General features: G+C 28.9%; 1 protein-coding gene across 2 annotated transcripts in view; it reads right to left on the reverse strand.

Annotated features, from left to right (window-relative positions):
- The window catches only part of Ccn (cellular communication network factor protein Ccn), a 304,598-nt gene extending 290,339 nt beyond the window's left edge, over positions 1 to 14,259 (reverse strand). For both annotated transcript variants that reach the window (XM_089223939.1, XM_089223940.1), the window contains exon 1: positions 14,004 to 14,259. In XM_089223939.1, coding sequence (XP_089080065.1) covers positions 14,004 to 14,025 — 22 coding nt within the window. In that variant the 5' untranslated portion in view covers positions 14,026 to 14,259. The remainder of the gene's footprint in view (positions 1 to 14,003) is intronic.
- Between the last annotated feature and the right edge of the window lie 337 nt (positions 14,260 to 14,596).

Genomic DNA, 14,596 nt, shown 5'->3' on the forward strand with positions numbered 1-14,596 from the left:
CGGCAATACTATAGAATTAGACGTGGTTGGAGAGATTTTGGAGGGCGTATGTTGTTTTGTACACACACTCGACGAGACCATGCGATCAGTCAGATACCGGTGCACCATATTTTTGATGCCACGGTCAACCGTAAAGTTATACTGTGGTCGTGTCGCTGTCACACATGGGAATTGGCGAAGTATATTATCAACTGTTATGTGTGCCTTATAAAATATTATTGTGTAGTGTTTATACTCTGACTCGATCTGCGATTAGTTCACATATAGTATGTACTCGTATAGTCATCGTATCTTGTTTCACGTAATCCGATAGCTCGACATAAAATATGTGTATCGCTAAATTTGATAATGTTGTAAAATGTGTAGTAATAGCTATTAACGATAATAACATGAAAAAACCCTAATGTGTGTACTTAAGGAAGCCAAAGGATAATGGATGTAGTCAGTATAAGATGAGAATATTATAATGTGATGAAATTTGGATATCATATCCGCCATATCAAATGACAAAAATATTTTCATATAGATATTAATTTATCAAAAAAAAAAAATTATTTACAAAACTCAGTTATTTAATGAATAATGATATACATTTTGGTCGTAAAGGTATATGTACAATATTATTATATAATATGTATGCAATAGAATCCGCTTAATTGGCACAAATAGGTCACCACCTAATGTGTCCCTATTATCCGACTGTCTTGATTAACGGAATAATTTTTTTTTTGCAATTGGACCATGCATATGGAAAATGAGACACATAATATTATGCTACATACATAATGCTACCAACATTTATAATTATAATTTATATGCTTATTATAAATATTATTATTTCGAAAACCACTCTTATCTTCATGGAATATGTACATGGTAGTAGAATAAAAATGATTGACAAAAATAAAATACATACATACATACCTACATATGATATTATGTCGTCCCAAAACTCCCGGTAATTTAAAATTGTACGGCAATAGCATTCCTTGGTCACCTAGCATCAAATATCTCGGCGTAATATTAGACAGGAAACTAACTTGGAACCCACACATCACCTCTCAACTACAACAAGGCTACCAGAGACTAAAGATACTTTATCCATTGATAAACCAACAATCATCGTTAAGCTGGAAATATTCTATTTTGCTATACAAACAAATTTTACGACCACTATTTTTATACGCAGTCCCTGTGTGGGGAAATTGTGCTAAGACCCACATACACAAAATACAAATATTTCAATCTAAAGTTCTTAGGACAATATTTAACGCCCCATGGTTTATACGTAATGCTGCACTGCACATAGACTTCCAGCTACCATCTATAACTGATTATATAAAGATATTAACAATAAACTTCTTCAACCACTTACAGTCTGCTAGTAGCGTGAAATACTACAACCTAAGTGTCCCTCTTCCTATACGCCGTCTCAAGCGTGGACGTCCACATGACCTTCTACGCTAATTCGTCTATTGTTTTGTTTATTCTCTCATATTTATTAATTCTTAATTAAATCTTAATTGTACATACCGATTACTATTATATAATAATATAGTTAGTTCTAAGTTCATAAAATATTGTTAAATTCTAATTTATCAATTCTTACTGATTTTGTAAATTTTTTATGTTAACCTTTTTCAAAATGTCAAAATATTATATTCTTTTAGCCTTAAGTTTAGATGACTAATTGTCAGGAAAACTTTATAAATAATTATAAAAAAAAAAAGTATGATATTATAACATATTGTATGATATAAAAAATTGTTGTATAAAATAAAATACAGACATTTCAATTAGATAATTACAATTTCAATAAGAAATTAAGAACAAATTAAAACTATGTCACTCATAACTGATGGTTTGTCCTCAATAAACGAAGTTAAATTGCCTAAAATGAATAGATTCGTTTGGGACTGTGCCGATTTGTCCCTCTAAAGCGGTTGTCACTTTTATATGGTGTCCCCATTTAGCGGATTCCACTGTATATATGCTTAATCAATTATTTAACTTTATGCCAGAAAATATCAAAAATGATATTTTTTTTTTAACAATATAATATTATTTGTTTTACCTATATTGTAACGGTGTACAACAATATTTTTGTCTAACTAGTAATTCACTAGTATAATTAGTAAACTACTTTAATTAAACACATATTATTTTTTATCACAGATTTCAAATGTTACGGTCAAAAGATCGCATTAATTCGTCAAATAAATATTTAAGAATTATTCAAATGAAATGAGTAGATTTTTATCGTTAAGGATGAAGTGATCAATAATAAATAAACTCGTTTTTACTTTATTGTACATTTTACTGCTGCAACAGTGCAAAACAATATTATCTAGTAAAGTAAGGTAGTGTATCTGTGTCCTTTATAGACGTTTGCGTGTAGGTAAATGCTATGAATGAATAAAAAGGTTCTTGTTGGTGTTAAATCGAGTGTTCTGCAAGGTCACAATGTATATACATAATCTATTATTAGGCATATATATATTTTTATTGTTCCTTAATGATATCCTTTTATCCGTTTTCCTGCGTCACTCCAGTTATTTCCTAACTCGGATGTTGTTCAAACGAATACGCGCACTGACACAGTCATATAGTGATATAAATATATTCAATCATTCATATCTATCAACAATACGTTTACAAACGAGAGTAACTTAACTCTGTTAATTTCATATTTAACAAAGCAATCAGAACCACAACGCACAAACGAAGTGTATTCAACGTTATTTTTTAATGTTACCACGCGTATACGAGTCATATACCAACGATACCACATTAGTTAATTATTATCGTAATTAAGTGGGAGATAGAGATAATAATTTCGGTATCTCAAACAACAAAAATAATTTCATTATCACTGATGTGGTTTGTACAGATAAAACAATGCTCGTAAACGATTCACATGTTAAAATTGAATTGTATATAGCAGTTTAAATAAACATATCAGGTGCAATTTAACGTATTATTATAATACGTACAAGGTACAACGCATAGTGAATTATTAAGCGACTTAAAATAATATATACATTTATTTCATGTACTTATATGTCATTTTTGAAATGGTTTCTAAAATAACCGTGAGATAATACAATTACAATAAATATAACTTCGAACATATTATATTATATAAATATTATACTATGGTTTGTATAAAAATTACAATCATAGTATTTTGCTCCAATGACATATCGAATTATTTTAACATTTGTTTGGAAAAACTATTTTTAATTTTCATACGCTCCCGACTTGTTTAACATTATTTTTTTTTCTTGACGTAAAGTACATGTACAGAAACCCAAAGAGGAAGGGAAGTTACAAACTTAAAAATGACATTACCATTTCGGGTCAAAAAGGGTATAGCAACTGGCGAGTATATTCATCGTGAACTTTCTTAGCTGTAAAAACTAATTTTTCATTCAAACTCTAAACCATTTTTATGTATTTACGAAAGTTTTTTTGCACCGAGTTTCCATCAGAGTAGCTTGTCCGTTGTATTTTGCGCAATGATATATTTAGAGAAACCTTTCTCAAAGGACTATTTTTACCTAGTCAATATAATTAAATGCTTATGTTATACGATTTAAAAATAATTGTCTTACAAATAATTTTTAATTGTTCTTTTGTTTTCATCTTATAGTAAACCAAAATTTTATTTTACTCTTTTGTGCAGCGTTAGTACATACCAATATTACTCTAACACAGTTGTTAAGTCGTGTGAATTGTGATAATCATTATACAGTGAAACTTGACTTAACAATATTAGCGGATACATTTATATGATTTGGACGACTAACTAAATGGACAAAATAATTGTTAGGTCCTTGGAATGAGATAAGTATTTCTATCTGTACGTAATATTTATCCAGATATCTTGATAACGGATTATATTCTTAGTTCAAACTCAAATATAATTGTGTATATGCTATATAGATGCATATTATACGACGCTTACATTTTAACTGGTCACAACAATGTCACATGTGATTACACATGTATCTCCTATATCGATAGCATTGGTTATGAATTTGTATAGTTTTGTATTTATGTATGTATGTATGTGTGCATGTAATTTGTTGTCTACAATAGTGTTCACTGTAAATATATTAATAACATAATATTACTATGTAAGTGAAACTATTAAAATGCTTTTAATCAATAGCTTTTATCTAATGCCAGCAATATTAAAATGTAACCGCTTTAAAGTAATAATCAAAATATAAAACCACAACGTAACATTGCTGTTCATCAATATTTTAACACGGCGTTCCGTGCATGCAATATCACTACACACGTGTGTATAAATGTGAAATTGCCCATCGGCATCTTTATCATAATCGTAAATCATAATTCATTATAGTAATATTGATATTTTTATCATTTTATAATCAACACCGATAATTTAATAAATTATCAATAACACACAAAACTACTGAATTAGTTTTTCTTAAAAGCTTGTAACATTATTATTGGCGTATTCTTAAAAGTAACACGAATAAAATTCATATTATGCTCGTGAAATGTATTTCAAGATTTAATATTACAAGGAATACTGTATTTATTGTCAAATCGCAGCAAACTACGATGGAGTATAATCATTTTCTGGTTCATATATTTCAGCTCATATTATTTACTGCGCATAAACAAAAAATACGAAATCATTAAAAGATTGTAGGTATATGCTATTTTATATTTGTACAAAATACGTTTAAGCCACCACGATTTCTAACGAAATAATAATTTAAAATCATTTTTTATTGTTTGGATGATACATGGTTAAATAAACAGATGCATATAATATTATTTTACGAACTAACTTGAAGCACGCAATAATATCAATTTAATATACTGCTGAAATTACGCCTGTTATTATGTTAATATCTATGGAAGAATTAATTTTGAATCATACATCGTAAAATGAATGTACTTCAAATAACACAGTATTAAGTGCTAACATGTAACGGCCATTTGTGTTTCGTATTATATTATACTTTACGCACAAAAATCACAAAAAAGACCTATAAAATAATTTTAGATAATAATATAGCGATTTCCTGAATATTGTCTGCAATTATGGTGTGTATAAGTAATTATAAGTCGCTTATATAATATTATACATTTGAATTGCTTTTGATTCGCCAGAATCGAATATTTACGTTTTTACTGAGATTTTTCCATTATTATGATTTACGCATCATCCAATATAGACCAAAAAATAGTTCATAACATCCGCACCAGAGCACAATATTCTCTGGGTCTTATTGAATATGCTCTTGGAATAATATTATCGATTTCGTACAGATATCGTCACTTGAACATACCGAATAAACTATCGTATATGTTTTGAGTATAGTATGGAGGCAATTTTTCTGTGGTCTTGTTTTGCGTAGCATGCATAATAATGTATTGTCGAAATTGCAAGCACGGATGAATTGCATACGTTTCACCATTGTTATTTGTCCCATCCAATATTATCGTTACCTTTTTTTTCAGAGACCTCTCACACCCTTTTTATTTGTTATTATTATTATTATTTTGTAAGCTCCTTTCACCGTTACTAATACAAATGTCTCCGTCAGGTCGGATAACATGTTCTGCGTACCCGAAGCGTACCTTAAACAGACAAACAAATGTATGTGTATATGGAATAAATAAAACACGCAACGCCGTCTGCATGTATACGCTATAACATGCCACAATAAAGCAAACATGCTCAGATCTCGATTTCCTGAAATATACAGCACCCGTGAAACGCAACTTTCGCGAAAAACTGTGTTTGGATTATTTAATCTATAATTATTCGTGTGCGTTTCAAGATTTTTGTTGGTAGGCGGGTTCCCCCCTCAATATATCCAGCCAAACTCAATCCTATAACATCACTTGAGAGTATTTTACAAAACTTGTGTAGATTGATTAATTCAAATTAAAAAAATAAAATAAAATAAAGTACTGCGCGCGTATTTAATTCCGTCTAACCGAATCGCACGAGAGGTATTTAGTCGGTCGTCTATAAATCCGATCCGAAAGATTTCAAAGAATGTGCCAAGTCAAGGACGTTTATTGATGTCTTTTTTTTCCTCCCTATACAAGAAAGCACGCCGAAAACACCGAATGACATTTCAAGCCAATCCCATTCAATTGATGCGGATTGAAATGCTCTCGTACAAAGCGGATGTGATTCGATTATTTATTTTATACAAGAAACGCTGCTGAAAAAAGTTTGCGACATATTTTTTGTAAGACACGCGTTCACATTACACAAAGTACTCCAGCGTATTTGAGCCGAATCAAAATAACAATGGACACGTATAATGTCGTGCTACCGATCTATCATGAATTTATTATACATTAGACTTTTTATTCTATGAAGCAATAGCTATATAAAAATATGTGTAATCGAATTTAATTAGTTTATTGTTTTGTATTACATTATTACGTTCACCCATTTAAACATTGTCACATTGCACTCTGAGAATAATAAATTCATTAGTCGGACCATTACACTGGGCTCGGAAACATTTGCCTTACAATTTTAAGTTTCTCATCAAACTGTTCTACGTGTATTACATAACAACCGAATGTCTTTCCAACCACACACGTACATGGTTCGTTACTGTCGCGATATGTTCAAAAGTTGTATGAACTCGCTTTTGGTCTTGAAGACATTTGTGTTATCTTCAATAACAATATACAGTTGTGTCAAAATGTATGTTAGGAATAATTTTTTACAACATTAAACAATAATTTTATGTGTTTGACTTTCAGACACAATTAAAGTACTTAAATTATTTATGTATTTTTACTTTGTATAGTTATTAAATAATGGTAGTTGAAAAAAAAATATATCGACATTTTAAATACGATTACCATAAATTTAATTTAAATCATTATTACAATTAATATTATTTGAGTGTAAAATAAAATAACATATTAAGTACTAACTATTCATGAAAAAATCTCAAATACTTTAAAATAAATATATGGCTTAAGGCAACACGTGATCAAATAATTGTTTTTTGTATTATAAAATATTTTTTAGTTTAGAAAATAACAAACACAGAAATAATTTACATTGCACATAATACTATTATCAAAGTCTGGGTGAACACAGAATGAATAAATTCTTTAATTAAAAGTTTACTGAATCAATAAAATCATCATTGACTCATAAAATAATTAATTGATTTATTATAATTATATCCGAGAGATGGCGTATTACGTTTTATGAATAAAGACTATCATGTATATTTATTTTAAATTTATAAACATTTAATTTTACACAGAAATGACTTAACATTTTATCAAAAGTTAATGGTCTCATAAGAAATAATTAAGTAGGTAATTTCATAGAACAATAAAAATCTGTGGAGTCTATGGAACCTACCTAGGCCTATGGGTTTAATGGTGTATTTGTGTATACAAGTTAATGAACCCTTCATTAACGGATAATACAAATAGCAAGGTAAATATATTTCAGGGTTTGAACCACTATAAGAGAAAACGTGATTTTGTATAATACACATATAAAATAAATTGAACACTTAAATATAGTTAGTAAAGTTTCTCCAAAGTTATAATGGATACCAATAAAATGAAATAGGTAAGCATTAAAAAAAAAAAAAAAAAACAAGCAATAACTCATTTCAATATCTATTAGTTCATTTTGTAATATCATAATTCTTAACAAATGACAAGGTTTGAACCCAACATTAATTGTTTCCTTTTATGATAAGTTACTTAAGTTTTCGTCTAAAAAATGAATTTTCATCATTAATAATAAGAATTTGTTATGAAAGAGAGTGTACAAATAAATTGGTAAATACTCGACAGTAGTTTATACTAGATCTGTGTTGGTTCTACGTAATTTGAACCATATAGTGTTAATTATTCAGCTTACCAATATTAAATTCTCTCTAATCCAATTAACTGATGTCAATTTATTATCTCCAGATTTGTTTAAAACTAAATAATTACTCGTTTTGATTTAAAATGGATTATTAGTACCTAACATTAATACCTTATTACTAAGTTCTTATAGTGTATAAATAAAATTATTTCAATCTTATAAATGCTTGAAGTATAAAAATATATTAGTTAGTTTAAAATAAGATAAATTGTATATAAATGTTAAACACTCCTGTCTGAAGTACTTGGTTAATTACTCAAAAGTACTATTTTATAGTTTAATGGTGGCAAATTTTTAATGATTTTGAATAAACGTTTGGTTCTTAATGCAATTTTACTTTTCTCATGTAGTTTTTATAGTATTTTTAATTGCGATAAGGTTCAAGACTTTTTTACTCCAAAAATGTATTTACTGTTTTATAACAGATTATGAATCAATATTATGACGTTTATATTTGTCAATGGTCACTTCCGTGATAAACTTTAGTATTAAAATATAATTCCATAGAAATTAATTGATTTAGAAAATGAAATAATGTTTGTACTGTTAAATTATATATGGCAAGCTTTACCCACATACTAAATAATAAATTACACGGAATACGATAGATATTTGAAAGCTCCATGTATCACGTCGAAAATAAAACCAAATTAAGGGTCAACAAGTCATATTTAACTGTCGATAATTTTTATAATGTTTTACCAAACGCATGATTATAAGAACAAACTATAATAATTTTTCATCCGTAATTTAACTCAAACCACTAATTTATATTGTGAATTACATAGTAGTTATTATTAATTACTAATTAAGATTATAAAATTGTATAGTATCTATTTTACTAAACATATAAACTCATCAACACGAAATTAAAATATGATGCAAATTTAAGTCTGGCCGTTAGCTTGAATGGTTGTTAATTTTTGTCGTTATTTTAATTCATTTCTAATAAATACAGTGTGCAACTAATTACATATTTTTAATTTCATAGGATTTTATATAGCACTAACGGCTCGTTTAATGATAAATTACTGACTAGATTAGCTATATTAGGTTAAAATATCAAACTAAAACATTAATACTGATCGAACTGTGTAAAAAAGATTTTAATGAAAAAAAAGGAAAAGTATAACGATTAAATATGAGTAAATATTTTTTTGAGTTTCTGCTATAATAGGATCAGTAGTTAATTATGTATGTTTCTTCACATCAGCCTATTTTTATTTTCACTGGAGAATCACATAATGTTCAAGGAGAAATGTCACACGTGAAACTCTTAAATTTATATACAGTTAGTGTATTATAAGTAGATTATCTACACCGTATTTTTCTGTTAAATTGTTTCTCACACAAAATGATTTACCATAATATACATATAATCGCACGTCATGTTTTCTACACAAAACTATTTATCTTGAGTTGAGTTCAGAATTTTTCAATTTTTTTTCTTAAAAACTTAAATTATTTTTTCAAGTAATATATTTTTTATTGATGTATTTCATTTTTTTTAGTACACCTGTTTTACTAAATTTAAAAATTATTAACTTGCTATTAATTTTTTTAATTTTTTTAATAAATTGAAAAAAAATATTCCAGTATTTATGGAAATGTTTGAAAAAATCAGAAGTTAACATAAAATATTTTTGTTGTTTGGTAATGTGCATGGAATACATACTTTTGTGTAAATGGTAAATTAATATCCAAAGAATGTGTAATTTTCCTGCAATGTACAATATGGCAAAACTAAAATGTCGAGTACCTAGGAAGAATGAACATGATGTGATTACCATGATGAAAATTAAAAAGGACTTTAAGAAAAAATTTAATACACAAAAACCAGTGGTGGCTCGTGGTTTTCAAAGTAGGTGGTGTGTAATTATTGCAAAAGTTAATTAAACAAAAAAATAATCAGTTCAAAATATAAATGTGATTAATAAAATGTAAAATATTTACTAGAATTTTTAATTTTGATATAGGTGAAAATAATAATAAAAAAAATAATAATTTTAAAATAATATTACATATTATATATGTATAGACGGTATAGTACCTATATTTTATTTATTGTCACAATAGACAACATGTCATAACTAATAATATTAAAACAACGAAAAAACTAAACATTTTTATATGTGAAGTCCACCCTTTTGTTGTGGCTTTTAATTCATGATTAAAATATAATAAAAATATAATAATAGGCTGGGTAAAGGAAAAGAAAACTGTAATACATAATAGAATCAGTGTCACTGGCAAACAAAAACTGACAACTAACATAATTTTCTTTGGTAAATTGAAATAATATTATATTCATCGGAACAATAGTAATGATAAAAAATAGAAAAACGGTGGAGTTTACAAATCAAAGTCAATGCGGCACTGGACCCGCTGCATTGATATCTTTTACCGTGTGTGTATGTGTGTACTGTATTCATCGGGTATTCGCGTGCGACCGCTTGACGAGTGTGCTGTAGGAGCTGCACACCAAAGTCACATATAATTGCTGATCCCCCCCCCCCCCCATTTGATAGCCAAACGTATTTTACACGGACTGGTGGTGTTCAGACTGAGCTGCACACCAATTTATGTGTATTTGTTACATAACTCGATTAAATTTTAGGAGTATAATAATAAATTTTTCTTTTTGTTTTTAAAATTTAATTTTTTTTATATAATAAATACTTACAGTTTAACAGATATAGCATTAAAATTAAATAATTAGTATACATTATTTTCACTATTATATCTATATTAATTTATGTGGTGTGCGCACACCTGCACACCTAGGCACGATTCGCCACTGACAAATACTCACAACTAAATTAAATTAATTTTGGAATTCGTTTAGTGTTTGTATTTTAAGACTAAAATTAAATTAAAAATTATTATACAATATCAGATATTATTCCAAATTATAAAATATTTGAAATAGAGAACTTCAAAAGTATTTATTTGGTCATGTCTATAAAAATGTAATGTCAAGCAAGGTTTTTCCTTTAAATTTAAAATACGTCTTATTTATAACACACCACATTCTTTTTGTAACCTCAGGGACTCTTTGACCTAGGCTAAACCTATAAAGATGTTCGCGATTTGTGACCCGCAACTATTTTTATTCATCACATTTTCCTTCATCTTGTGAAATTTTTTAATTTTATTTATCTGCTGTCTTCTTCTACTGATCCATTATTCAACTAAAGTGGTATTTCTAAAATGCTTCAAAAATATTGGAAATTTCTGAATTTAATTGTAAAGAGAATTGTTCAAATTCATATATTAATAAATTCATTTTAATATTTACCAAACGGTTTGTTGAAAGCCGAATTTATTTCACTGTTTATGTGGTGTTTAAAATAAAACAGTCTAAAATTAAAAATTATAATAATCATTACAAAAAACACCTGATGCTAACCATTTACAACTTTATTAATTAATCACTAAAAAATACTTCTCCAGAGTTGAGACATGAAATATGGGCTGCATATATGTAATGTTTTGGGTATTATTTTCATTGCAATTAACATAAAATGTACAATACCATGTAGTTTTATATCAGAACTGGCATAAATGTGTATCGCCTGAATATTATTAAAATCATTAAACCATTAAATGCCGAAATCGTTGTAGGTTGTAAGTATTATTACATTTCAATAATAACAATATTATATCTATATAATATCTGTTTAATATCAATTAGATAAAGACGTCTAGAATGTTATTATAGTTCATATTTTTCCATAGAAGATAGAAATAATATAAAAACATATCATTATGAAAAATAAAACCTCATCGAGTAGGTGCTATTCTTAATATTAAACGAACATCTTTGTATTATTGTAATATTATTAACAGTCTAAAAATACTACACAGTTAAGTAAAGCATATTGTTAATATTATTTTAGTAAAAGCACTTGCGTGTATGTGCAGCACATTGAAAACCGTTCATAGAATATTATATTATGTAAAATGCGGCCGCGGCACCTCTTTTCAATAATTCGCTTAAAATTTTTTTCGTTTAATTTATTTTGCTCGATTTAAAACATATTTTATAAGGTTTGAACTCCTGCGATGCGTGTAATGTAGGTATATACTATCCTTATTCATATTTTGTCGTACGTGTGTTTTTTCACTTATTTATAATTCAATACGAATAAATATATTTCATAGCGCATATTCTTCACGAGTGTTCTGTGAACATAAAATAGTAGATAAAAAATAATATAGATCGAATAAAGAAGTTATGAACCCTAGCAATTTACCGGAACTATACTATGAGAATTCTCTTCACCAGAAAAAAATTTTATATACGCGAGTGTGGTAAGAGTCTTTAATCTAACATGGCCCATATAATAAAGTAGTTTATAAGATGAAAAACTTTTTGTAATTGTAGCTCAACTACGCGTATATGCGACGCATAAAAAATGCATGTGTGCTTTACGAGAAAAAAATAACTGTGGTTAACGTTAAATAAAATATTGACTAAAAACGAGGTTGTTTATCTCTTTTTTTTTTATATTTATTTATTAATGAGACGAAACGGAGCTCCACCTCGTAACTTCAGCTATTGGAATAAACTAATGCACTTAAAATATGATCTCCCAAATATCATTTAGAAATATTTTTTATTGTTTCATATGAAATACCACTGTCAAAAAACGTATATTGATATCAATCCATCACTGGCAAAATATACGTATTTCTCTCGTGAAACTATGTCTTATTTACATGACTTACACAACAGTTATGAGTAACCCTAAAGAAACACAAACTACAATATTCATACGTTATTTTAGGCGTATATGATGGCGTATGTTTTGCTTAGGAAAAGCATTTCAGAACTACTTTGAAACAAGTTTTTAGGGTACAATAAGACAATACTCAAATATGTTGACACATCCTAATTCTTCGTACAAGGAATATTTGGTTTACGATAGTTCGTGTATAACTATTGTGGAACTGAACAGTTTCAAACCCAATTATATGCCATTTTTTATCTGTATTTAAAAATTCAATTCTGGTTTACAATTAATTTATATTAAAACCGTCTCATTTCATGATTACGTCTTTGATATTCATTTTTTAAACACAAAATAATATGCATATGTAATTAATAATTAATTTAGTGTAATGAAAAGTGTGTGTCTGAAAAACTCGTAGGTATTTATGATTTATTTTACTTAGATTCATTTTAGTTTCGTTAACCTAATGGTTCCTTTTTTTAATTGTATAACACGGATAATAAAATCACACATGTGCGTTTTTAGAAATCGGAGTGTTTAGACGTTCGAATGATTTATATATTCTAATATAGACCAGGGAATAATTTGATTTAAAGTTAGGTTATTAATCGGTAATATTCGTTAAAATTGTCACGTAATTTACGATTATGTATAAGTATACAACTCTAAACAATAAACATGGTGTGTGGTTTTCTTGAAAGGGACTGAAAAGTCTACACAAACATCTACGGGTGCTTGCGGCGATAGAATGAAAAGTGCAGTGGGAAATTCGTGATGGGGGTATAATATAATAAGCTGTGTAAGCTCTAAATATAAAAACTCCGGTCTATGTATTTTTTTTAAAACAACTGAATAAGTTGTCATCAGAAATTGAATTCTCGTGTAAATATTGAAAAATATATGTATATATAATAAATTAAAATCTATAAAACGTATAGTACACATACGTCATGATGCACGGTTTAAGACCGAGCTAATTTTTTTGTTTATGGATTTTGGAAAAAAGAATGGAATTATCATGCCATTATATTTTTCTACTCTGAAAGCGAGGTGAAGTGCGGCATTGGTTTTTTTTTTTTTTAATAAGCGTTATTATAATGTCAAAACTTCAGCCATTTTTTACGTAATCGATATTGTTAGAAAACTCTAATTAATCGGTGTGTGTCTTACTGAAAAATATTTCAAGTAATCGTTTTGAGAGATGGCTGTCAGAACGGGTTTTAAGTTTATATTTACGAGTATTTAAAGGTCAACGCCTTGATCAAATTTTTTACTTCGGGAACGACCAGATCCCAATTTCATTACAGATAATCATTAAGAACGTTCAGTGATATTCCCTTAAAACTAACCTGTTTTGCGTGCTCCCATCATGGCTGACAGCTTAACACCCGACGGTGACAATCGTCTTCGATAGATGTTATAGGTCACATGCAGTTCATACGTTCATGGTATTGTTTCGGTAAGTGGTTACCGTATTGGCGTTTGTTATCGTTTCGTGGGACTTTCGACGCGAGTGGGGAGGAAAAAAAACACGTGCAAACCGATGTGCCGGCAGATCGTTGTGACGGTGGTCGTCGTCGTGTTCGCGATGCGACGCGGCGGAGTACTAAATCCACGGTGGTAGTCGCGCGGCGTGACGGCAGCGTCGTCGTCGTCGTCGGTGAAAATCGCGTGCTCCCGGCGGCGGCGGCGGAAAACTGAAAACTTTTGATCCCTTCGATCCACCCACCGGGCAGTGGGCCAGGGTGACAGGAAGACAGGAACCAAAAGCATCCTGAGTGATGGCCACCCGAATCTTTGCCGAAATTACTGTGAAGGCGGCAATGGTCATTTCCTCTAGACACTGATATAATTATTCAACCTATATTTTTCCTCGACCTCCTACTACGCTTCATTCTCTAAGTCCTATTCTTCAACATACGGCTTTTCAGATTCTTCGTAA

Source organism: Diuraphis noxia, unplaced genomic scaffold (genome assembly GCF_037042655.1).
Source record: "Diuraphis noxia isolate RWA-SAM2 unplaced genomic scaffold, SU_Dnox_SAM2 contig0003, whole genome shotgun sequence".
NCBI lineage: Eukaryota > Metazoa > Arthropoda > Insecta > Hemiptera > Aphididae > Diuraphis > Diuraphis noxia.